Here is a 27,213-nt window from a genome sequence, read left to right as displayed (position 1 = left end):
GTCCTTCCCCCCCTTCTTTTTCCCCCAACCAAAGACAGCAGTTAGAATACTACGATCACACAAAGACATATATGTATATTTATCAAAGACTGAAAACCGCATGCAGCTTGTGCGTGTTATGAAGAGAGAAAACCCTTAATACTGGCACTAAAGTGTATATTGAAATCCCTTTCCACATTCAGCCTGCAGATTTTGTCAGAATTAGGAAAGTTGTTACGCTAGAGGAGGGGTTTACACTTGTGATGTGAACAGCACTCTCGCCCATTGCTGGTGCAGCTGGTAGCTATTACACATACATGGCAAAATGTTGCTGTGTTAGCAATAATTGTGTTTTTGTATGCCAGTTAAACCAAATCTTAGTTTCTTGGGCAAGGTCTTCTATTCATGTATTCCCCAAGCTCTCCTTCCAAATGCCACAGGAATGGGAACTTTGAGAGGTTGGATAAAAGGGAAGATTCTGCCTCATTCTACAGGAAAATGAAGTTCTGCTCTTTGCAAAGCCTCCATGGGACTTTATTTTTTGATGTCTTGCAATAGAGATATTGCCACGTCGACCAATGAATTGGGGCCACATAACAACTTAAATACCCTTCATTGGCAGTGATAAATTCAGCCATATTTAGATAAATGGAAGATTTTCTATAATGAAATGTGCAGGACAGCATTTTAACATTACTACAATACTACAACGGCTTAATTCTGTTGCAGCAATATCTGCAATTCTCCTATTTTATATGAATTTTTGTGAGCGTTCAAAACGTTTTACAGGCATTGACTCAGTAACCCTTACAACAACTTGTAAGGTGGGTCAGTTTTGTTAGCCTAATACTGAGATGAGGGGCTGAGGTCGGGAGACAGCGGCTGAGGTGAAATTTCAATTAGGAGCCTCACTCAGTTCATGTTTCCCACTGCGCCAGCTGTCAAGCCAGGAGAATATTAGGATTCTCAGTTTCAGAGCGCATTCTTCTTTTCTTTTACCTGCTCTGTTCAACATAAAAATAAATATATACTGGGATTCCTTTCATTATGATGCTTAAAGAATATGAACAAATATTCGAAGGCACAAGATTACCAATTTTTGAGGGAGAGGCAAGGTGGGGGAACACATGCTTCTCTGCATTCGAATTGTGCAGTTGCCTAAGATAACCTGGCCGAATTAAAAATGGTATCAGAGTGATATGTTAGCAGGCACAGAAAAGGCATTTCATGGTGCACTGAGAGCAAACATACTTCCATGCCATTTACACACTGCTGTAATAGAATCACTGTATTTATTATATGGTAAGAAGAGAACACCTTGTCTTAAAAATTAAACTTCACACACAGTCTTCCACATTTGCTACCTGCTTCTCCCCCCCCCCCAAAAAAAATACAGTTTCTTTGAAAGCAATTCTCTCCCAGTTGAGTTCAACCCTAACCTGCTGAGCCGAGGAGATCTGATAATCTAAAAGAAATCCCCACCATTTCTTTCAACAGTTGAGTCTGGAAAACCAGAGCTATCACGCTGAAATTCAAGCAGTGATAAGAACCTCAAGCACAAATTCAAGCAGCCGCCTTTGAACAGAAACACCTTCCTGGAAACTTCAGCAGCTACTGAAAACAGCTAGGAAGCCGGGGAAGAAAGCAGTTCAGTACTACTGCGACTCAATCCTGCAGCTAAAGTGGTATTGGTCCACTTAGTAATAAGCCTCAAGTCATCATGGGGAGAAAGGGGGGGAGTTGAAGCACCAGAACTGCTGGGTTTTTTAAATTTCCAAACGTCATAGCAGCAGTAACCACACAGCAGCTTTTTCTGCAAAAGAAACAGATAAAAATCTCGTTAAAATCAGCAGCAGAATTATGTACACGTGATCCTTCAGCGATATTCTGGGCTGTTTACTGGTAGAGTTTTATCACACTTCATTTATGAATGGGGAAAATGACCCTTAACGAATGCCATTAAATGAATAACATTGCCTGAGTCACACTTTGATCATTCAGAGATTGCTCCCTTTCAATCTGTGGCATGCTCCCCACTCCACTGAGCAGTAGGCCATCCCACTTAATATCTAGGTTTGGTTGCCTTTGGGTGAAAAAGCACTGGAGACTTAGGCTCTCTCTCTCTAATATTTACTCTATTTACAAATATACAAAGCATTAAATCTGCCACCTCACGCCAGATCCCCAGAGAGAGGTCCTGCCTTTAGTGAACTCTTAACCCTCCCCACCTCTCTCCCTCTCTTCCAAACTACAAAGAGCTCCTAAGCTCTCCACTGTCCCCTCACAAAAGACTGCCACCTTCCTTCAGCTCTATGGAATCCATTCAAACACACAGATTCTTGACTATCTCCTAGTCAGGGCTGTTCCAAAAGTTCTCAGTATAATTATTTGGGCACATATTCAGAAAAGGGAATGACAAAAAGGCAATGGGTGGAGAACTTCTGATGACTTTGAGGTCACTTATAAGGCAGGGATTTATTTATTTTTAATTTATTTTTAGCATCCAGACAGTACTTTCTAAAATCTTCCGTCTACCTCCCCCACACCGAATTTCCTTCTTTCTTTAAGCAGTTTTGTTTGCTCCCACTTTCCTTACAGCAGCAACTATGTTCCTGCGTCAGAGGTCCTCTCGTCCCACATTGCATCTGATGCATATGCAGCTCCTTGTTGTTTTGCTTAACATTCATCCTAAACAGGGGTTCTGGGCAACTCAAAAGCTTGCTCACTTGTGACGTTTTAATTGGTCTTAATAAAGGTACCCTATCGTGGCAATTATTATTTTTTTCTTCTAGTGGGCCCACATAGGTAGCTATTATTTCTATACATGCAGACCACCTAACCATGTTGTCAGGGAACTGCCATCGACTCAGGGGCGAGAGGGGAAAAGCCGGATGGATTACAGAGAGCCCCCAAAGATCGTAGGAAGCAGCACTTTCTCAGCGGAGGAGAGTAACCACACCTCCAGTGGACAGGAGCTTCAGGGCTCGGAGGAGGCGAGGCGGTGCCAGAACACCTTGCCTGGGCAAAGCAGGGAGGAGAGAGGCCCCCCGTTACCCATACCCAGGCTTCTGCACTGAGAGGGGAGGCGCAGATTGGGCATCAAGAAACTATGCTGGGGAAGGTTTAAGGACCGCCCACTCACAGATTCTGCCAGTGAATGAGCCAGCCACGGGAGAGTGGCGCTCTGCACAGAGAAAGTTTATTTTGGCATCAAAAGCAAGGCTTCGCAGCCAAGCAGGGAGGCATTTGCCTACTTGCTCTCGAGCAACCCCTTGGTACCATGTCTACCTTGAAGCATATCCTACTGGATTCAATTGGGCTTACACCCAGGTCCATGGGGTTAGGATTGGAGCCTGAGTTCACACCAGATGTGGAATAAATTGGAGACCGGACAAAATAAGAAATGTTGCCTTATTCCACCCTGTCTGGTTGAGGCAAGTAGTCTCTTCCCACAAATTTGACTCAGTGCATGATTGAAGTGACTGGGAACAATGTGGTTTTGGTGGCTTAGACATGGAGACATGTAATGCAACTTACAGGAATCTACTATAAACCAGAAACCTTGAAGCTCTGCAGAGCAGTCTTCGCAAAACAATGCTACAAGCCATCCAGTTATAAATGTAACCCCATCGCGCTGACTGTCTCTTGCCAAATGGACCAAAACACCACTCAGAATTAGTACTCAAAATGCAAAGTGGCGTATTTCATATCTTAAGTTAATATTCGCAAGTTTAAAAAAATAAATAACAAGTGGTTATGCAAGCAGGAGCTTTCAGCATTTCCAAAATCAAGAAGGAGCCATCTCCAGATATTCTCCATAGTCCCTTGAACTTGTTCCCATAGTGTGTGTTTTTTAAAACCATTCTGGTAATCTGGAAACATACCGTGCAAGAATGGTCAGAACAGTTTTGTGATATGGTTCTGACAGGACATTGAATTCTGGCTAGATGACCAAATTATACTTTGGGGAGGGGACTGCATTGCTCTGCATCTTTCAGGGATGTGACGGCTTAGACTGAGAGCTACAAATGGACCCATTGCTAATGAAAAAGTGTGCTTAGGGCTGCAGTCTTAGTATCAGAAGTGTCTTGCCAGGTGCAGCAGAGCTGCTACACTACCTTCCCGACAGGTGGGTCATTGTTGCTTACTGGGAGCAAGAAGAGGAGTGGCAAGGTCGTTGTGGTGCAAAAGCACTGGCAGCAGTGCCGGATCGGGTGCACTGGCGAATTTGCACCAAGCTGTCCTCCTCACTGCTTTGCACAAGATCTACAGGCGATCCCGAAATCAAGGTTCTCTCCACAGCTACAGTTAATTAAAGTAACACATGGCTTTGAGAACTATCTGTATGATTTACCAATTTGTTCATTTCTGGCTTTGCTTTTTCAGACTAATGCCCTCAGAATATTTAGAGGGACTCTACAGGAAAATCCCAGCAGAAAAGCGGCTTTGTATATGTGTCGCTCAAGCAGTTAAAGATCTATACCATTATGTATTACATTGCCCTCTGTATTCTGAACCAAGAGCTATCCTTGAATTGTTGTGTCAGATGACTGAAGCTGACGAACAAGTAGAGTAGTAGATAGGTAGCCGTGTTGGTCTGCCATAGTCAAAATAAAAAAATTCCTTCCAGTAGCACCTTAAAGACCAACTAAGTTAGTTCTTGGTATGAGCTTTCGTGTGCATGCACACGAAAGCTCATACCAAGAACTAACTTAGTTGGTCTTTAAGGTGCTACTGGAAGGAATTTTTTTATTTTGAACAAGTAGAGATCACATATTTGTTGTCTGGCTTTGTTAAGTTTGTGACAAACAACACGGCAAGATTTGTGATTGCTGCCCCAAAACTGAGAAGACTGTTCATCAAGGATAATATGGCGGACTGTAGCCACCTGATTGTCAATGAAATATAGAAACGTATGTGTTTTGGTTTGCATTTTAAGATGTACATATGTATGTATGTATGTTTGTATGTATGTATGTATGTATGTATGTAAAGGTAAAGGTAAAGGGACCCCTGACCATTAGGTCCAGTCGTGGCTGACTCTTGGGTTGCGGCGCTCATCTCGCTGGCTGGGGAAACTCAGCCAGATGGGCGGGGTATAAATAATAAATTATTATTATTATTATTATTATTATTATTATTATTATTATTATTACTATTATTACTATTATTACTATTATTATTATTATTAGCCAAGGGAGCTGGTGTACAGCTTCCGGGTCATGTGGCCAGCATGACTAAGCCGCTTCTGGCGAACCAGAGCAGCGCACGGAAATGCTGTTTACCTTCCTGCCTGAGCAGTACCTATTTATCTACTTGCACTTTGACGTGCTTTTGAACTGCTAGGTGGGCAGGAGCAGGGACCGAGCAACGGGAGCTCACTCATTGTGGGGATTCAAACCACCGACCTTCTGATCGGCAAGTCCTAGGCTCTGTGGTTTAACCCACAGCACCACCCGGGGCCCCCATGTATGTATGTATGTATGTATGTATGTATAAATTGGCTAACATTGTCTTTTTAATGGTGTATCTATGTGCATTCTGTATAGCAAGGATAGGATGTATATTTCTTTGTAATGATGGTTGAAATGACCACAGTGGTTGCAAGAACAAATAAACTAATTCACTGCCTTGCCGCTCTGCCTCTCAGTAAGCAACAGTGACTCCCTTGCCAGAAAGCGAGCAGAGCAGTTCCACCCCATAGGCTGAGCAGCTTCTTTTTTGTGCTACTAATCAAAGACTATTTCAGGTGTCAATGTTAAGCCAACCCACCGGCACTAACTTGAAGCTGTGCACTTGTTATGGAAACTGCCCCAAATAATTGCACATAGTTGCATGCATTCATATTGTTATACAGATCTGGTGATTTCTTTTGACCACATGGTGGTAGGAAGAAACCCCTTGAATCCATGTAGTGAGGACGCTTCATAGCAAAGCAGTGGCCTTCACAGAGTGGCTCAGTAGTCAATACTTTCCACTGATACCCGAAATGTTACCAACCTTCCATTTCTCATAGAGCTTATGGAGTCACAGGTGCCTGAGATCCAGCGGAAACCTTAGCCTTTCTCTACAGGGAGATAAAAGAGAATGTCAGAACTGGCTCGACTAGAGTCCCAGCCTTGTGGTACATTTAAAACAGCAAGCAACTATAGTAGAACCTCTACTTACGACCGCCTCTACTTGGACCCGATCCAAGTCGCGACTGCAGCAAACCCGGAAGTAAATACCGGGTTTGCCGCAATTTGTGCATGCACAGAAGCGGCTTCTGCCATTTGCACAGAGGCCGCTGCCACTGTCTGCACATGCGCGCACGGCGCTTCTACCAGTGACCCGTTTTGCCTAAAGGACGGGCCGCCAGAACAGATTATGGTGGTAAGTAGAGGCTCCACTGTATGTGCTATTTCTAGTTAGGTGGCTCAGGAGCACATCTAAAAGGCTCAAATCATGCAATGAATTGCAAGACTTAGTTGCAAGACACAGACTGCCTTTATGGTGGCAGAGAAATAGGTGTGCTTCCTAATCCCCCCCCCTTCCAAAAGGGGAGAGATTGTGCAAATTGGGTATTTGAGTGATCAGGCATTCATGTGGGGAGCATCTATAACAGCGGGGGCTAAGCCCCCTTGGCACAAGCCAGAGTACATATGCCGGGGTGGGGCACCTCACACTCTTAAATCCACATCTACAATAACCAGCATAATTTCTTCACACCAATAGGCACCACACATACATTGGTAGGTTTTTTTAAGGGTTTTTTTTTAGTTTTTGCTTTAAACAAATACAGATAAATATAAACAACCAGAATTACAAAAGAAAAATCCTCGATAATAATAATGGAAAAGGCTAAAAAACTACAAAAAATATCAAAGTACATGGCATAGAACATAAGCCATTATGGGAAAGAAAAAAGAGGAAAGAAGAAGGAGAAGGAAGGGGAAAAAGGTGTGTGTGTGTGTGTGTGTGTGTGTGTGTGTGTGTGTGTGTGTGTGTGTGAAATGAGCCAAAACACAAGGAGGCTCGTCTATTGTATGCTTCCGTCAAGGTCACAACAGATCATTATTCTTATCAATTCTCTCTATCTGCATTCCATAGAATCCCTCATCTTGGTATCAGGGAACATTTCCCTATGTGGTATCATTCTAAACATAACCAGGTCTTTATTGATGAACCCTTATCCCCTAGATAATTATTTAAACATTCCCATTCTTCTTTCACCATTTTTTAAGGTTTATCTCTTACTGCATCTGACAGCTTCGCCAGCTCCAAGTACTCGCACAATTTGACTACCCATTCATCTTTAGTAGTTGGTAGTTTTAAAGCACCAACAATACCAACATCAGCACAGGAATAAAAATCTAGCCAGGTAAGTTCAATAGCAGAACTGATTTAGGAATAGAGATGGGTGAATTTGTCAAATTCAGTTACTCTCAGTTTCTCATTTCCCTCCCAGTCTTCAGTTTGTCCCACTGCAGATGCAGCCCACATGAAAATCTGTATGCAAATTTGTGCACAGTTCTCCTAATACTTTTTGCACATAATTTTGCCCAGCACAAGCATTATGTGGAAGCAATTTCCACATAACAGAATGCATTTTTGTGGATGCTACTTTCACAAAAACACACATTTTTGTATACATCGTTTGGCTCGGAGGACTGCACCACAAAATTCAGAGCCGTGCAAATTTTGAAGAAGAGCTTTGCTTTGGTTCACGTTTCAGTTTGGGAAGTACGAATTTTGGAAGATCACATTTAGCACAATGAGCTAAGCAATTTTAGAAAACAATTCTATTCTGATATACAAACCTTAGATTGCAATTTACAATGGAGTGTTTGGTCAAATAGCCAAGGATGCTTTAAGGCCGCAGTTGCACTTATCCTCCAGCTTAAAGGGGGGGTAAAAATGAGCGTCAGTATTTAATAGCTATACAGCGATTGTAGCATTCATGTTTAAAATGTGCCTCCCCCCAAAAAACAAAACAGGATTGACTGAAAGGCAATTTTAAATTTACGGCTGAGAAACAAACCACACTTTACATTATTAACCTTTTTTAAAAGCATGCTTAAGCTGGCCACTTTTATTTTGGAAGAAAAGCAGTCACATAGGATCCCAATTCAGAATACAATCCTGATCTCGATAGGGCCTTTATACTAGTGGGTGCACTCAGATCCTGTTTGCAGGCTTCCTATAGACATTGGGTTGGCCACTGTGAGAACAGGATACAGCACTAGTTGGGCCTGGAAAATTTCTCCTGGAAATGCAGTATAATTTGGGCTTCTGGTCACCAGCAGACAGAGGTGATGTGAGAGTTTTGTCAGGGAACTGACATCAGAGCGAGAGGCGAAGGGGAGGCTCCCAGATTCTGCAGGCGAAGGACCCAGCAGCAGGGGGAGAAGCAGCTTGGTAGAGGAGGAAGGAAATCAGCGCAACACCAGGGATAAAGGGGGGCAGACGGGGGAATTGGAGAGAGGGCTCCAGGACTCTTCACTGGACATCAGTGAGGAGAGCCCAGGTCCTCCGCTGCCCACGCCTTCCCTGCGCAGAAGACTCCCGCGCAGTGAGAGGAGGAGGCGACTAGGAGTCAGACAGCTTCTATGCTGGAAAAGGTTTAAGAAACGCCCACATTCTGCTAGCGACTGAGGCAGCCACGCAGAGATGGGCTGTGCAGTCAGAACGGTTTAACCAAGGCAATTAAGCCTAGAAAGGCGGCAGCTTACGCACGAGTAACTCATACTCATTACAAGTTTGCTCAGTGAAACTGGGATTTTAGCGTATTGTTATCTACCCTTAGAATTGTGGGTGGATGAATTATAAATCAAACAGATAAATGAACAATGATATTTAACTATTAACCTACGCTTAATTCACTCCTGTTGAATTAAACAGAAAAGTTCTTAAACTTCATAGAATTGTATATCCCTGTTCATTTTACTGGATGCACACGTCAAAAGTCTCATTGTTTATGATGGATTTTATCATTGAAACACTCTACCACTTGAGAGATACTGTATTTTTTGCCCTATAAGACGGACCAGACCATAAGCTGTACCTAGTTTTTGGAGGAGGAAAACAAGAAAAAAATTATTCTGAATCTCAGAAGCCAGAACAGCAAGAGGGATCACTGCACAGCGATCCCTCTTAGTGTTCTGGCTTCTGGGAAAGACGCACACACATTTCCCCTTACTTTTTAGGAGGGAAAAGGTGAGTCTTATAGAGCAAAAAATACGGTACATATGAAAAGAACTTTTCATTTTTGGAAACAATTTCTAGTTGGACAGTACATTGAAGCTACTGGTATCTGGTTACCCCTTTTCCTTAATGAGAAGCTTAGTGATGAAGTCTTTAGCTTCCTCCGACACTTTTTCAAATTCTTGATCTTCAAAGTTCCACCGACAAGCGAGGATGTTGTTCAGAGTCTCATTATCATCATCTCCCAGGAAAGGAGACAATCCACTAAGCCTGCGGGAAACAGGGAAACAGGCAAAACGTTTTGTTGATTACGTAGATCACGGAACATTGTAAACCTTCTGGACTGTAAGCAACAGTCAGAGTCCAGGAGTAGCTTTCATCAAGTTGACATCAACTGTAGTAGAAAAACACAGTCTTAACAATGTAGGCTGCAGCTTACTTACAACATATAGGCAATGACGCCTATACTCCACATGTCAGTAGGAAACGATACAAAGTCATAGTTTACAACTTCAGGAGCGAGGAATTCTGGAGTGCCAAAGTTGACCTTAAGCTTCTCCCTTGGTTTATATCTAATGAACGACAACGAAATGCATGAGAAACAATGACAGCAAAGATGGCGTCTACAGTATGTACAGATACTTAAGAGTTCAACACAAAGGTTGGGATTCAACTAAGTTGATGAGGAAGAGGAACAAGGTCCACTTGTCCACAGGACTTTCTTTCTTTCCTTTCCCCACACTGCCTAAATGTGCTCTGGAGGATTGGGGAAAAAACACAGACTAGGTTTAGGGGACGTGTGACAGTAGTGAAGGAAGGGGGGGGAGTCCCACTGTGTGGGCAGACCACGTTGAACTCACACATATCCCACTGAACAAAAAGGGGAGCCCGACTTTAATTGGGGAGGAGGCAGTTAGTGGGGGCAGGCAAACAGATAGCTGTCAGGATGATGCCAGAGAATATAAAACAGGCATAGGCAAACTCAGCCCTCCAGATGTTTTTTGGGACTACAACTCCCATCATCCCTAGCTAACAGGACCAGTGGTCAGGGATGATGGGAGTTGTAGTCTCAAAAGATCTGGAGGGCCGAGTTTGCCTGTGCCTGATATAAAACATGCTGGTGACTAGAAAGCATCTCTTGTTGTCTTGCCCCAAACTTCCTTTTCTTGTACGGCCATTGTTTTGTAATTTTGCCATTTGGTTTAGTACCTCCATCCTTAACATATGGCATGAAATAAGCCCTACTAGAGTCAATCCATTGAACACGTTGAGGATCAGAATGTGAATTTGAGAGGACTGTGTTTATTTTGATGACTGCATGCAGCCTGTCGCAGAGGATCTTGTATCACGATAGCATCTTGCTCTGAATTATTTGGAAAGAAGCAAAATTGGATCCCTCTTCCGGTCTAGGACAGCATTTTCAGCAACAAAAGCAGCATTTTCACCCTTCTGTGAAGATCGCCTGTTCAGAAACTTCGACCAAGATGTGTACTATCAGGTTCATCAGGAAATGTGTTCTAGACTGGCCATCATTTGCTAGCCTAGAGAGTCTTTTCTTTATTATTGCACCATTTCTCCCAATATTAGATCACTTGAAAATGGACTTTGGATTTAGGAACTAAAAGATGCTGGTAGCTTGACTGAAAGCAACGTACCTCCTTGCCAGCCCAAAATCAATAATCTTGATTTGATTTGTCTCTCTATTCACACACAGGATATTCTCAGGCTGCCAGGAGGAAAAAGAAAAAAGAAAGAGAGCACACATTTATGAGAAATGCTACATGAAGTGGAATCAGCACATTTAAAATACAACACAGCACAAAAATACGCTTTGCAGTGCCTGCATCACGAAGCAGGTTAGACTCTGTGGACATCTCAGACTGTAATCATGTGGTATTTGAGGCTGGGAATGCTCTGCCAGTGTAGGTTTTTGCTTGCTGTGGCTTTTCTGTTTGACATAATGTGGCCAGTCAAGATAAAAAACTCATTAGTGAGCTTTCAGAAAGGACTCAAACTGGACTTCAGGAAGTCTGTGTTGTGATTTTGCAGCCCATTATGAATCCAGGCTGAGACATGGATTTTTTTTTAAGCTCCCCTCCTCCTCCACTCTTATTTTAAAACTCACCATTACTCAACATTTATCTTTCAGCTTTAGCTTCTTAGTTCACTGTTTTTCCCCTCCCTAACCAGTATCTAACATATTAAATGTGGGCCTTTTAAATGTGTGTGTGTGTTGAGGGGGGAATGTTATTATGATTTTTTCTGTGATTTGATTATTATACTATGTGAATTATGTTGTTAATGTTGTTCACCGCCCTGGGATCTTTAGATAAAGGGCTGTATATAACAACGACAACGACAACGACAACGACAACAACAACAACAACAACAACAACAACAACAACAACAACAACAACAGATATTGACCGAGAGGAAAGACGTAAAGGTTAAATGCATCTGGGCTGTCAGGAGACAAATTGCTTTAATCCTTTTTTTATATGGTGATGCTCTCAAATGTCACAACCTCAGCTGAAATCGGAATGAATTTGCTCAAAGGATCGCTATGTCAGATGTGTGATTTGAGTCTTCAGGCACCCACCATCATTGCTGATTATATATTTGAATCCATACTTGTCTCACAAATTTGCAGTTTTTCAAGAAGGATAAATCATAGAGATGTTGACTCAATGTGCAGGAGCCCTGAAAAAAGGCAAATTGCTGCTATCATAATAAAAAGGTAAAGGGACCCCTGACCATTAGGTCCAGTCGTGACCGATTCTGGGGTTGCGGCGCTCATCTCGCTTTATTGGCTGAGGGAGCTGGCGTACAGTTTCCAGGTCATGTGGCCAGCATGACTAAGCTGCTTCTGGCGAACCAGAGCAGCGCACGGAAACGCTGTTTACCTTCCCGCTGGAGCAGTACCTATTTATCTACTTGCACTTTGACGTGCTTTCAAACTGCTAGGTTGGCAGGAGAAGGGACCAAACAATGGGAGCTCACCCCATTGAAGGGATTCAAACCGCTGACTTTCTGAACAGCAAGTCCTGGGCTCTGTACTTTAACCCACAGCGCCACCCGCGTCCCTCTGCTATCATAATACCATCATACAAATCTATGGTGCAACTGCATTTGGAATACTCTGTGCAGTTCTGGTTGCCTCACTTCCAAAAGGATATTGCAGAGTTGGGAAAGGGGAACTGAAATGACCAAAGGGATGGAGCGACTGCCCTATGAGGAACGGTTGCAGCATTTGGGACTTTTTAGTTTAGAGAAGGCTTTTAAAAGATACATGGCACTAGTTTATAAAATTATGCATGAATATAGTCTTAAATCCATGTAAAGGAACATCAATGGATAGGACGATGTTGAAGTTATGCAAGGTTCTGAACTGAAGCAAACTAAATGTTAAAAGCACAAAAAGATGACCTAGCCCATTTTGGTTCAGATGTGATGGTTTCTGCAGACAAAAGCTTGGCAGGACCAATAATCGAATTCTCCTCTTGGTCAGAGGTGAACAAGGTGGTTCCTGCTAGTTCTAATGTTTCAGCGCTAAAAACAGATATAATGTCCCAGCAATATCACACACATTAATTACCACCTAAAGTGATCAGATTCTTCAGGTTCACTCAGCGGACCCCTCAAAGTATTACTTTGGCTTAAGTCAGAACAGTTCACACATATGAATATAACAAAACCAGTGCGGCTATTCCTGGAGAAAAAACAAGTTCAAGAGCATTTGTTGAGCGTTTGCTGGACCCATTCTCCAGCATGGGGACCACTACCAAGCGAAGGCCTCAAAATTCATGCCAGGCCACTGTGCCTAACTTCAACCCAGGGGAAAACTGCATCCCTTCAGCAAGGACTCACCTTACACAAAAGTCCTGCTTCAAATATAATAATATGGCAGGCCGTATCTACAATATACATTTAAAGCACTTTAACTCGTACCACTTTAACAGTTGTGGCTTCCCTCAAAGAAACCAGGGGGCTGTAGTTTATTGAGGGTGCTGAGAATCGCTAGGAGATGCCATCTTTGCTCATCTCAAGAGTGCTCTACCATCTCCAGAGTGGTTAACCATTGGCACCTCTTCTCTGGGAACTCTGGGGACTGTAGCTCTGTGAGGGCAATAGGGGTCCCCTAACAGTTCTCAGCACTCTTAACAAAGTACAGTGGTACCTCGGGTTACATACACTTCAGGTTACATACGCTTCAGGTTACAGACTCCGCTAACCCAGAAATAGTACCTTGGGTTAAGAACTTTGCTTCAGGATGAGAACAGAAATCGTGCTCCAGCAGTGCGGCAGCAGCAGGATGCCCCATTAGCTAAAGTGGTGCTTCAGGTTAAGAACAGCTTCAGGTTAAGAATGGACCTCCAGAACGAATTAAGTACCGTATTTTTTTGCTCTATAAGACTCACATTTTCCCTCCTAAAAAGTAAGGGGAAATGTTGTGTGCGTCTTATAGAGCGAATGCAGGCTCCACAGCTATCACAGAAGGCAGAACAGCAAGAGGGATTGCTGCTTTCACTGCGCAGTGATCCCTCTTGCTGTTCTGGCTTCTGAGATTCAGAATATTTTTTTTCTTGTTTTCCTCCTCCAAAAACTAGGTGCGTCTTGTGGTCTGGTGCGTCTTATAGTGCGAAAAATACGGCACTTAACGCGAGGTGCCACTGTACAGTTCCCAGGATCCTTGAGGGAAGCCATGACTGTTTAAAGTGGTACAGTACTAACTAACTAACTAACTAACTAACTAACTAACTAACTAACTAACGTATTTTTTCATGTATAACATGCCCCCATGTATAAGACACCCCTATTTGGGGGAACTCAAAACTAAGAAAATTGGGGTGTGGGATTGCCCAGAGTTATTGAGCTGACATTCGCCAAAGCAACTAATCATGTGTATGATTGCCAATGGCAGCCGCCAATCGAGCACCCAAGTGGTACAGCGACACCCCTTGACACAGTCACCAATCTCCCCCCGCAGAGAAACTCCTGCTCATGGCTGGAACCAATCACCAGTCCCTACTCTGCACTACCCATGTATAAGACGAGTCCAAATGTTAAACTTTTTTTTTAAAAGAAAAAAAGCTCATCTTATACAAAGAAAACTATGGTAACAACAACAACAACAACAACAACAACAACAACAACAACAACAACAACAACAACAACAACAACAACTTATTATTTATACCCCACCCATCTGGCTGGGTTTCCCCAGCCACTCTGGGAGGCTTCCAACAAAATATAAAAAATACAATAAAACACCAGACATTAAAAACTTCCCTAAACAGGGCTGCCTTTAGATGTCTCCTAAAAGTCAGATAGTTGTTTATTTCCTTGACATCTGATGGGAGGGTGTTCCATATGGTGGAGATGGGACCAGGGAAGGAGAGTATGGTGCAGAGCAGGCATGAGACCCTGGTTGCTATGGCCTGGTTGTTATGCTGTCAGAGCTGGTGACAGGCTAGCCACATTACCCAGAGCTCCTTTTCCTTTCAGGGTTCCAAAGGTGCACTCCTACTTATTCACCCTCCTTCCAAATCTACTTTTGCATATCAAAGGTGGACACAGGGTTTTGCTACACAAATCTCTGTGTAACATCTTGAAATATACTTGGAGTTGAGAGTGCATTTCATGCCCTTTATTCAGCTCATTGTGGTGAGGAGGAATGGAAGTTCCCCCAGAATGTCTGCTTTATATACATTATTTACACAATGGGCCCCATGTGATTGGCTAATTCCGGGATTCACCTGTGGGCCAATCTGGTTGTGGATTCACTTCCACCTGGAGCTGGATTGGCTCCTGTGGACCAATCAGACTGCTGCATTCTGAATCCTATTGTTCTAGGGCCAATCAGACTGCTGCATTCTGAATCCTATTCAACTCAGTACATAACACATCTCATCCTTGTTGCTGAATTAAACTCACAAAGTTCTTGAACGTCGACCAGTTATAAATTTACTTATCGGTATTGAAACATGAGAACCTAACATGAGAACCTAAACCTAGGTATCAAATTCAGCAGAGCAGAGGTGTTGGTCAGACTTCTTAGGGACAAAAGCAAATGTTTGAGAAAAGCGGAATGTAGTGCAGTCATTTGTTAAGTGACCACAAAAATAAGTCTGAGAGAATCAACTGCAGGTATAACACTGAAATCCAACAGTTTTTAGCCAAGCAAGTGTGCCTCAAGGGAGGAAAATTGCCACCTTTAATATCATGGGTAGTGTAATCAATACACTGTACCTTCAGGTCTAAATGGAGAATGTACATCTGGTGCATGTACTGAACCCCTTCACAGATCTGCTTTATGAACAAGATGGTGTCTATCTCTGACAAGTTGCAGTTCTCGTCAATAATTCGATCAAACAGTTCTCCTCCCTCCACACTGAAAAAAAGAGAGAATTCAAGATTCACATTACTGGAGAGACCCATAATCAAGGGCGAGTGCATTACACACACATACACACTTTTTATTTATTTAAAGAAACTCACTGCAGCCAACTGAAGGCAACCAACCACACCCTGGGCCCCCCAAACCTCTCTAACCACCAATGAAAACTAATAAATGAATAGAAAGAGAGCATACCCGCATGATGCTGATACAAAAACCTTGCACATACACTATGTAAAAGAATGAATGTCTACTAACTCCTTCTCTCTCTCCCCACCTCTTCTCCCCCAACTTTATATGGTCTATAATATTAGTGTCTTACTTCAAATATGACTGATCTGTAGAAAGGATTCTATGAACGGAAAGCTGAGACGCTTTATGTGGCTTGGAGACCCTAAAGGTAAAGGGACCCCAGACCATTAGGTCCAGTCACAGACGACTCTGGGGTTGCGGCGCTCATCTTGCTTTACTGGCCAAGGGAGCCGGCGTACAGCCTCCGGGTCATGTGGCCAGCATGACTCACCCGCTTCTGGCGAACCAGAGCAGTGCATGGAAATGCTGTTTACCTTCCCACCAGAGTGGTACCTATTTATCTACTTGTACTTTGATGTGCTTTTGAACTGCTAGGTGGGCAGGAGCAGGGACCAAGCAACGGGAGCTCACCCCGTCGTGGGGATTCGAACCGGTGACCTTCTGATCAGCAAGCCCTAGGCTCAGTAGTTTAGACCACAACTCCACCCGCATCCCATAGGTGACCCTAGAAAATCTTTAATAAAAACACTTTTTTTAAAAAAAGAAAAAAATCATTACAAAATGTGCATTTCAGGATTCGGTTTTCCTATGAGTTAGATTGCACCCCTCTCTTCCCCCACAAAAACATGAGAACACAATGCCATTGGGAGAAGCTTTCACCTAACATATGAAGGGGTCATGGTGGGTGGCGCTATCCCTGGCGCTGATATGTGTACCCATTGCAGATATACATGCAAAGAGTTCCTCCATGCCAGTCCGAATTCCCCTCCTATGGAGAAGCTCTATGTACATACATCTACACATGCAGTGTGTGTGTGTGTGTGTGTGTGTGTGTGAGAGAGAGAGAGAGAGAGAGAGAGAGAGAGAGAGAGAGAGAGAGAGAGAGAGAGAGAGATACACTGGTACCTTGGTCCTCAAATGCTGAAAACCCGGAAGTGTTCCAGTTTTCGAACGTTTTTCGGAAGCCGAACGTCCAATGTGGTTGTCGACTATTGTTTCCGGGGCACCTGCACCAATCAGAAGCTGCGCCTTTTCGAACATTTCAGAAGTCAAGCGGACTTCTGAAACGGATTAAGTTTGGCACTTTTGTTTTTGCTATTTATTTTGCGTTTCTGTTTTTGAGGCTTTTTTGGTTAATTTGTTTTTTTGACTGTGTGGGAACCCAGTTCAGGTATTGATTGATAGTGTTACTGCAGAAATGGATAAAAGCCCCCCTTCCAAACATCAGTGCAGGTAAGAATTATTATTTTTTTTTTTAATTAACATCTACAATACTGTCTTATTTATTTTATAGTACAGTACATTGATTATTGCTTTCATTTTATGGATCAATGGTCTCGTTAGTAAAATTCATGTTGAATTGCTGTTTTAGGGGTTGTTTTTAAAAGTCTGGAACGGGTTAAGTTTGAGAACCAAGGTACCACTGTCTGCATGGGGAGCGGAGTGCATAGAGAGAGGTCGAACCCTTCCCTCTCACAGCGACTACAGTTAAAACAACCAACCCATCTGTGGGGGTTTTTTCTTTGTTATTGTTGAATTCTAAATAAAGTTTTATTCTGAGATAAATAAAATAAAATAAAAAACAAGCAACCCATGTCAAAATAAGGCTAAGAAATAAAAGGCCCATTTACTCTGTGTGTGTATATGCACACGTGTGGACATAACCGAAAGCCCAAGAAAAGGAAACAGAAGACACATTTGACATACTATTCCATGACGAGAACAATGTCGTTTTTTGATTCAAAAGCATCATACAGCTGAATGAGGTTCACGTGGTTCAACTGGTTCATCACATTGATCTCATTCTTTACTTCGTCCTGTGAAGAATGAAAGAAGGGTGCTAAATAGGATGATAAATATGGCAGAAATTGGATACACACTTATTGCTTGACCTCGCTGATATAGAAGAGAAGAAGAAGAGGAGTTTGGATTTGATATCCCGCTTTATCACTACCCTAAGGAGTCTCAAAGCGGCTAACAATCTCCTTTCCCTTCCTTCCCCACAACAAACACTCTGTGAGTGGGGCTGAGAGACTTCAGAGGAGTGTGACTAGCCCAAGGTCACTCAGCAGCTGCATGTGGAGGAGCGGAGACACGAACCCGGCTCACCAGATTACGAGACTACCGCTCTTAACCACTACACCACACTGGCTATCGCTCCTTCCTGCTGTTGACATTTCATTCAAAATGTTCCTAGGTTTGTAGGACAATCAGACTGGGTATCTCCCTATTAATAGCAAACATATATTGTAAATATTGTCTAGTGGCAATAGCTTTAAGCTAATGTGGGGGGGGGGGGACAGGAGAAAGTAGCTCATGCCTAGAAATGGTAAGGATATTGTAATGGTGTGAGGGGTGGGGAAATCCTGGTGTCTGTTATTAGACAGATAAATCCCTCCTGAACTTGGTGTAATGGAAAGAGTGGCCAAGACTATGGCTCAGTGGCAGAAAAATTAACTACAATAAAAGAAATTAAAGAAATTAAATAATACGGCTTATTTATAACCATGGATTTACAGGGAGATCTCATTATGGGCTGTGGACACGAGTGAGCTGGGATTCAAAAGGCAATTCAAGTGGAAGAAGAAATAACTGTTCCACAGCTGTGTTCACAAGTTGTACAAACAGGAGCGTAATAAACCAAGGTATATGGGAATCAGTAGAACAGAAGCTGCCACTTGGAAGTGGTAAAGTAATCTGCATAACAAAACCCCTTGGGCAAGGCTCTGCTGTAGGCCTGCACTCCAGTTGCCCTTACCTTTTCCTTGGCAGCTCTTGCTTTTATAATTTTGGCGGCTAATTTGAGACCCGTTGATTTTTCTTCACATCTATGCACCTGGCCAAATCGTCCACTAAAGAAAGGAAAAGAGGGAAATGTTGCTGAATCCAAGACCCATCGCCATTCCTTTGAGATATGAGCATTCAAGTTTGCTATCCTCACTAGAATCTCATTATTTGAGGCAGAACAGTGTCTAGCACAGGCTCCCTCAAACTTGGCCCTCCAGGTGTTTTTGGCCTACAACTCCCATGATCCCTAGCTAGCAGGACCAGTGGTCACGGATGCTGGGAATTGTAGTCTCAAAACATCTGGAGGGCCGAGGTTGAGGAAGCCTGGTCTAGCAATTGTCCCTTATTGTGAGGTCCTGCCCCACCAATCCTGCTGGACTCCTGGCTATTTCTGTCAAACCTCCTCAAATTAAGAGGAAATATACTTAAGAAAGGCATGCCAATGTAAGTCTGAAGGAGGAAAATAATGTGGGAGTTACCCTGAGAATGATTCCTGTAAGGAATGATGGACAGAATTGGAGTTCAGGTAAGAATGGTTGTGTACCTTGAAAGTGGACACTGTCCCCACTAATTGATATAGAGAGTGATATTCAATGTTAGTTATACTCAGAGTAGATACACTAAAATCAATGGACGTACGTGCATTCATTTCAGTGGGGCCATTCTGAATATGACTCAGTTGGATATTACCTCAGCTTTTTAACCTATATCTTGAAAACATGGCTAATTATGCCAAATGGAAAAATAATATGTTATATAACCTAACATTTAAAACTATCAATATGTTACATTGCCTTTGTTACTGATTTCCCACACCACTTTAAATGGTTGTTGCTTTACTTTAGTTACCCCTATTGCCTAATCTACCATAAAACCATCCATAGCAATGTGATATTCAACAACTTGAAGAGATTCCTCATTCTGCTAACAATACCTTCAATTGTACTTACCCTCCCAAAACTTCGCCCTTGTGAACATGATAATAGCTATTGATCCCTGCTCTTTTAGCTGAGACGATCCGATGATCAAAGGGAGCCGCCGGTGGTGAAATATACTCTACAAATGATAAGAAATGCATGTGAAATCCTCACATGACATAAAGAAATGGACTTATGCTCATTATCTACCATTTCCACGGAACAAGCAGTGTTACAATGTTCAGTACACATGCACTTTGTTTTACAAAATATTAATTCCCCCTTCTACAGCAAGGCCTGATGGTGAGTTTCGTTGGCTACACTCAACACCGAACTTCACTCCGGACATGCACCAGAATATATTTTGAATTTCAAAATTCTCACCTCTGTACTCGAATTCCAGGGAAGAATGAGGGGGTGGTGATATATAAACACAGGGCTTATGGTGTGGAAATTGGAGGCTACCTCTTCATTTGGTTAAAGCTACAAACAGCCACCACATCAACCCACCTTGTGAGTTTAGGGAGGTAAGTCCTGGGCCTGTTTTTGTAAGTCAGGTACCGTATTTTTCGCTCTATAGGACGCACTTCCCCCCTGCAAAAATTAAGGGGAAATGTGTGTGCGTCCTATGGAACAAATGCAGGCTCCTTGGCTTCAGCGATAGCAACACGAAGCCTCCAAAGCACAGAGGGAGCGCTCCCTCCGCGCTCTGGAGGCTTCGCGTTGCTTTCACTGAAGCTTGGAGAGCGAGAGGGGTCGGTGTGCACTGACCCGTCTCGCTCTCCAGGCTTCAGAGATAGCTGCCTGAAGCCTTCGGAGCTCAGCGCGAGTTCCCGCTGCGCTCTGGAGGCTTCAGGTTCCTTTCGCTGAAGCCAGGAGAGCAAGACTCTCCTGGCTTCAGCAGAGAGGGAGAGCTGCGCAGCGCCCCTTCAGCCAAGCGGGAGGAGAAATGGAAGGGGCTTCGTTTCTCCTGCCGCTTCGCTGAAGGGGCGCTGAGCAGAGAGGGGGAGATTTTTTTTTTCTTGTTCTCCCCCTCAAAAACAAGGTGCGTCCTATGGTCCGGTGCGTCCTATAGAGTGAGAAATACGGTACTTACTAAAAGCCATTTGTGTGAATAACAACACATGAAAGCATTTCCATTTGCCCCAGAAAGTATAATCTTTTCAGTTTGCTTTAAGAGGCTCCTAAGAACTGGATTTATCAGGAATCCGGAATCCAAGTCATGGGACCATCTTGGAGCAAGCTGGGCAGCTATCAAGTTCTCCAGTGGCTTTCCATGGATTCTTATATCACCACTTTTAAAAAGAATTAACTAAAGGGTAGTATTGCAACGGTTTCTCACGCCATGGCAAAATTTTCCTGTAAAAAAAGAATCTTGTGAACTTCCTGAGGACTGTGCCTTAACAAAACAAAACAAAACAAAGCAAAGAAGACTCACATTTTGCAAAAGCCTCAAGCCCTGTTAGTTGGTACAAAACAACAATAACCCCCAATGAACAAGTTGCCATGGGGCTTCAGAATGGACTCCACAGAAAGCTTTTGAATTTCCTCATTCTCAGAACGGATTGTCAGCTGGTGTGAATTAACAAAATAACACCCCTGAAGTTTCATGCAAGTTCTATTAAAGATGCAAGTTAATTAAAGATGCAAGGTACACGTCATTTTGCTTGGCATTATCACCATGCATATCTATGTTGTTTTTTTAAGCCAGGTTGTACCAATTGTAATACTGTCTCCTATTGAAGCTTCTTGCTTATTTTCAGTCTTCTTGGGTGTGGAATCAGATCCAATTGTTTTCCCAGGCAAGGCAGGCTGTGCCTCTTTTGGCTTCGTCGCTCCTTTGGGTTTCTGTCCATCCTTAGCATTCGCTGCATCTACCCTGCTCTTTTTGCTCTCCTCTTTGGTAAGACCAAAGTCATTCACACGACGCTTACTGCTGCCATTCTGCTCATCTTTTGGAGGGAATGAGGCCTTTTCACTGTCCTTATGCCTACAGGATGAGGGATAGAGATTATTCTAATGGCATCATGAGAGTGGAGTTGGAATGAAGCAAAAATATAGGTTAAAACAAAACAATGTAAGGATCTCGTTACTTTTTTAGTGTTTGCGTTTCATGCCTAAACAAAATGCATATGGTAAACAAAATGCATACAATAAAATAACTGCACAAAAAGCAGCTGGTGTCTTCACCATTTTATACTTTATTGATCTCTGCAAACTTCAGACCAGACCAGAGCAGATCACAAAGAACGCACATACTAAGTTCTATATATTTTGGATACAGAGATACTAAACATCACTAGATAGGCAAGGGAAGAATATTCAAATATTAATTTTCAATGGGAAGATTGAGTATTGGAACAATCAGTAACTATCATTACCATTTGTAAAAACTCACATTGTCAACATTTTAAAATGGTATTTTCCTATGCTTTTATTTGTAATAGTACTATGTTTGTATGTTATACTAACAATAAATAAAACAAACCAACACTTCAATCGTTATTGGTTGCTAGTGGAGCTTTGTCATTTTGCCATCTCCAAACCAATGTGTTCGTCTGTTTTGTCAAGTATGACAGATTTCTAAAATGCAAATTCAGTGTTGTATGTGACCTTTGCATAAATCACAACAAGCCCCACTCTTCATGCATGCAACAATCTTTAATAGGTAGCTGCATGATATTTGAGGAATTATCATATAAAACCTACCTGACATCTTGATTCTGGCTTTTTGATGGACTGCTGAGATCTTCTGCTGTATCTTCACCTGGGGATGTAGTTTCTGGTACTTCTGTTTCTTCATCTCTGCTAGTATCTGTTCCTTCAACATCCTTTTCTGCTTTCTCTGGGCTTTCTTCAGACCTCTGATGCTTTTTTACAACTCCCAAAGCATCACTCTTTGTATCGTCGCTACTCGGTTTTTTGCAAACGGCCTTTGCTTCTGCCAGTTTTTTCCCTGTTGTCTTTGGGAGCGAGCTTTTCCAATTTTTGCTATGGCTGTCCTCTGCCTTCTCCTTTGACTCATGAGTAAGAGGTTTAAGGGAACTTCTCTGAACAAAAAGAGCACTTGCCTTCTCCGTATTCTCCTTGTTGAGTTTATGGACCTTTTCTGTGTGGGAATACGATTCTGGGCTCCCATCAGATTCCTCTGGAACCAAACGGAAAACAGCAGCCATTTGAATGAAAGAAGAACATGTATGGCCCGCAGCATTTCAGTGTTTTTTTTTTGGGGGGGGGAGTCATTTGTTTCTCCTTCTTTCCTCCATTTATTCTACACTGATACAAAAGGTAACCCAAGATTTCCCATGTACTGGAACAAAAGAACAGGGGGTTGGACTCGATGGCCCTTGTGGTCTCTTCCAACTCTATGATTCTATGATTCTATGATCTCAAAAAATTCTGCAAGTATAGTTTGCAGTATGTATAGTTCGGTCTGAAATATTAAAATTCTGTTTGAGAAATCTTCTAATTCAGGGGTCAGCAAACTTTTTCAGCAGGGGGCCGGTCCACTTTGCCTCAGACCTTGGGGCGGACGGATTATATTTTGAAAAATAATAATGAACGAATTCCTATGCCCCACAAATAACCCAGAGATGCATTTTAAATAAAAGGACACATTCTGCTCATGTAAAAACATGCTGATTCCCAGGCCGTACGCAGGCCAGATTTAGAAGGCAATTGGGCCGGATCCAGGCCCTGGGCCTTAGTTTGCCTACCCATGTTCTAAGTGGTAAGTAACATGGCTGACATATAGTGGTACCTCGGGTTACGAACTTAATTCATTCCGGAGGTCCGTTCTTAACCTGAAACTGTTCTTAACCTGAGGCGTGCTTTCGCTAATAGGGCCTCCCGCTGCCGCCGTGCCACCAGCGCACGATTTCCGTTCTCATGCTGGGGCAAAGTTTGCAACCCGAGGTACTACTTCCGAGTTAGCGGAGTTTGTAACCTGAAGCGTTTGTAACTTGAGGTACCACTGTATTTACAGGAATAAGTTTAGGCTTATAAGAATAAAACGAGCTAGTCTAGAGGTGTAGACTTGGCACAGGTCCCATGGGCAAGAGGCCAAGGTTGAGAAATTTCACCTCAGAATGCCCTGCAGTGCTAAAGCCCCCTTTCCCTTTGACAAGTCATCCCTCTTCTCTAGGGCACAATGCTAGGTATAGAAAGGTATTGTCATTATGTTTAGAAGACAAAAACTAACCTGAGGAATCTGGTGGTTTCTTCTTCTTTATCAATTTTGTTCCCTTTCCGGCTAGATATGATCTTTCCTAGGGAGAAAGGAGCAAGCAAACACATTAGACCTTTAATTTGTAATACACTTCCTTTGCAAAACTGCACCTTCTCTTCTGTAAGCCACATATTTTCCCACAACGTCTAATCAAGTCCAACTCTGGCAACACCTGTAATTACTTCCCATGGCCGCTACCTGCAACTGGAACATGCCTATTTGAACAGACAGGCAGTCGTGGTCCTGCACTTCCAAACAATGACATTGGCTTATTTGATGGGAAGGTATGCAAAAGCTCCCATGAGCTGGCCATTTGTGGTTTAAGTGTGGTCAAGGTTCTTACCATAGATTTTGCCCAGACAAAGATTTTTGTCTGAAATTCTCAAAGGAATGTCTGCTATGGGAAAGCCTCTGGAATTTGGTGCCTTCTTTCCAAATTGGGCAATTATGCGATAAATAATGTTGCTATTTTTGCTCTAAGTACACACATAGACACAAATCAGAAATAAATAATAATAATAATAATAATAATAATAATAATAATAATAATAATAATAATAATAATAATAATAATAATAGGAAGAATAAGAAGAAGCTGTTTTGGGGCCAGTTATCTGCTTATGTTTTTATTATCAGACTGGCCAATGATTCTCCCCTCCCAATTGCTAGCTGTACATTTTAAACTCGTACTTTTTAGTATTCAGTGATGACCAACTGTTATAAATGGAGTTGAACTGAATTCTGTGCAAACTTTGAAGTAGGCTGTTTGCATAAAACACCATTATTAACGGCCTTCACTGCTCAGAGAGTCAATACTAGATAGCTTATCGTTTCAAAACAATGTATGGTGGTTCCCTCACTGCGAGAAGTGAAACTACAGGGAACCGGGCAGAGGGCCTTCTCGGTAGTGGCTCCCACCCTGTGGAAGGGCTTCCATCAGATGTCAAAGAAATAAACAACTACCTGACTTTTAGAAGACATCTGAAGGCAGCCCTCTTTAGGGAAGTTTATAATGTTTGAAGTTTTATTCTGTTTTTAATGTTCTGCTGAAAGTCGCCCAGAGTGGCTGGGGAAACCCAATCAGATGGGCAGGGTAGAAATAATAAATTGTTGTTGTTGTTGTTATTCCATCCTTATTCATCTTTCTTGTAGTTTTGATTCTCTGCCTCTCCTGCTCCATGTCTTCACAGTCTCCTTGCTTCTCTTCTCCATTTCCACTAACAATTTCCTCATACTTTACAACAGGAGCATTGACTTAAAAAATCTATAACTGCCCCTTGCTTCTCAACAGTTAGAATATCCATGAACTAGGGAAGGATGGATATGTCAATTTTGATTCTCTGCTTCTCACTTCCTAATATTAATTTCTCCAAATTTCCGCAGCAATTTGTGATTTTAAAAAATCCTCTTTAAAATTATTCAGCATTTTGTATGCTGCTATGATTAATACACACATTTTTGCAAACAATTTGTCCTAATGTAATGCATCTTGTGTTACTTTTGTTAATGTAGTCATATTTATGCACACTTCAACCTAATATATGCCTTGTTGTAAACTTTATCTGGTTGGAGAACTGCACCGAAAAATTAAGCTAAATGCGAATTTTGAAGGACGAATGTGTTTCCGTTCTCATATTTCTTGGGAAAGTGTGAATTTGATAATTTGCCTTTCAGTGTGAACTTAACTAAATTTCTCCTCCATCCCTACCATGAACATTCTGCATATTACAACCACTTAGCTAAGCCACTCTGAGGGTTTATTTTACAAGTGAGATATATATCACTGAAATAAATAGCCATCGGGTAAGAAGTTCAGAGATTATCATTAGCTTTCTTCAGTTTGCCAAGCATAGTTTTGCTATCTGATTTTAATCTGTTATGTGCTGATCACTGCGATGCATTAGAAAACAACAGTGCTGAAACAAACTGGTATGATTTGCTACCACAAAATTATGTTGGCACATTCACGGGAGTTCTGAGTATGTGATACACCCTGCCTGGTACAACTTCTCCGTAGTCTACAATGCTACAGTGACATCTAGAGGAAGCTTTTACGAATATACTGTTCACTGAAAAAAGCAGAATGTTAGAAAATAAGAACTGCCTCTCAGGATCAGTCCCAAGTCCACTGTGATCTGCATTCAGTTTTCAGAAGTGTTAACCAAATGTTGCCGAGTAAAATAGCCCCTGTTGCCTTTCCACCCACCCTATCCCCAGCATCTGATTACCCAAGATACACTACCAACTGTTATGGCTGCCAAATATTAAATGATTATGGGCTGTATCTATGAAAGCCACCTCTCAGCCACTGTGGGTCCTGTGCCACTGGGGGAAATGAGATCCATCCACAACAGAGTGTACCACTGTGTCTGCGCACCTTTCCCCCTGCTCAAGACATTATTGCCACCTCTTGAGAGTCCCATGGACTGCAAGAAGATCAAACCTCTCCATTCTTAAGGAAACCAGCCCTGAGTGCTCACTGGAAGGACAGATCGTGAAGCTGAGGCTCCAATACTTTGGCCACCTCATGAGAAGAGAAGACTCCCTGGAAAAGACCCTGATGTTGGGAAAGATTGAGGGCACAAGGAGAAGGGGATGACAGAGGAACAGATGGTTGGACAGTGTTCTCGAAGCTACCAGCATGAGTCTGACCAACCTACGGGAGGCAGTGGAAGACAGGAGTGCCTGGCGTGCTCTGGTCCATGGGGTCACGAAGAGTCGGACATGACTAAACGACTAAACAACAACAACAATCCTTTATCAATCAACCGAAAAACTTCCCTTTGTTTTCCATGAAGCCCCTTGAGGTAGCATAGTTTATGGCTCCTAGGCATGGAGGTGTTTCAAATAAGATAATATTACAACAGGGTTATGAAAGATAATCTGCAATCACACTTTGATTCAAAGGGTTTGAGGAATTTTCCATTTTTCCTCTGTGTCTGAGCATGAAATTTAGGCCTATCTCTTCCCAACTGCAGTTGAGGTGGCAAATCTATGTCTGAGAATACCACTTCAGACTTCAGGTGGGGGCTCTCATGGCAGAATCAACCCCCAACAAAACAAAAACATCCTTATGCATAGAAAAATAGAATGTCAGGGGAAAGAATGGGCTAGAAACCTACTTCCTGACAGTTTGCTTTCTATGTGCAAGAGATTATTTTTACATTCATGAACATTGTACATAGAAAAATAGCATGTCAGGGAAACGAGTAGACTAGAAATCTATTTCCTGACATTTTGTTTACCGTGTGGAAGGATTATTTTTACATTGGTACATTCACTTCCATGGTCTGAAGTGGTTCAGTCCAAAGACACAGGTCCCCCAACTCAGCTGCTGTTTGGCTCCTTGCTCTAACCCTGCAAAATATTTGCTTTCAATTACCACTTTCCCTCAATCAGCCAGGTCGCACTTTATTTGGCAGCACCGTGGAACAGGTTGCTTTCAAGGTGAACGGGTGTTGTACCACGCT

The 27,213-nt window shown here is 42.5% G+C and overlaps 1 protein-coding gene across 1 annotated transcript in view; it reads right to left on the bottom strand.

Annotated features, from left to right (window-relative positions):
- Nucleotides 1-24: 24 nt before the first annotated feature.
- The window catches only part of MYLK4 (myosin light chain kinase family member 4), a 35,347-nt gene continuing 8,158 nt past the window's right edge, over nt 25-27,213 (bottom strand). The window contains exons 2-14 of the mRNA XM_081206339.1: nt 23,717-23,783; nt 22,225-22,663; nt 21,234-21,505; nt 19,549-19,654; nt 18,570-18,663; nt 17,519-17,628; nt 15,412-15,553; nt 10,818-10,888; nt 9,606-9,734; nt 9,280-9,432; nt 7,779-7,857; nt 5,980-6,046; nt 25-1,792 (exon numbers count right to left, since the gene is read on the bottom strand). Of these exons, the coding sequence (XP_081062465.1) occupies nt 5,999-6,046; nt 7,779-7,857; nt 9,280-9,432; nt 9,606-9,734; nt 10,818-10,888; nt 15,412-15,553; nt 17,519-17,628; nt 18,570-18,663; nt 19,549-19,654; nt 21,234-21,505; nt 22,225-22,663; nt 23,717-23,783 (1,710 nt within the window). The 3' untranslated portion in view covers nt 25-1,792; nt 5,980-5,998. The remainder of the gene's footprint in view (nt 1,793-5,979; nt 6,047-7,778; nt 7,858-9,279; nt 9,433-9,605; nt 9,735-10,817; nt 10,889-15,411; nt 15,554-17,518; nt 17,629-18,569; nt 18,664-19,548; nt 19,655-21,233; nt 21,506-22,224; nt 22,664-23,716; nt 23,784-27,213) is intronic.

This window comes from Podarcis bocagei (assembly GCF_964188305.1).
Source record: "Podarcis bocagei genome assembly, chromosome: 8".
NCBI lineage: Eukaryota > Metazoa > Chordata > Lepidosauria > Squamata > Lacertidae > Podarcis > Podarcis bocagei.
The sequence above is the reverse complement of the archived record's forward strand: the minus strand, read 5'-3'. Positions and strand labels throughout refer to the sequence as shown.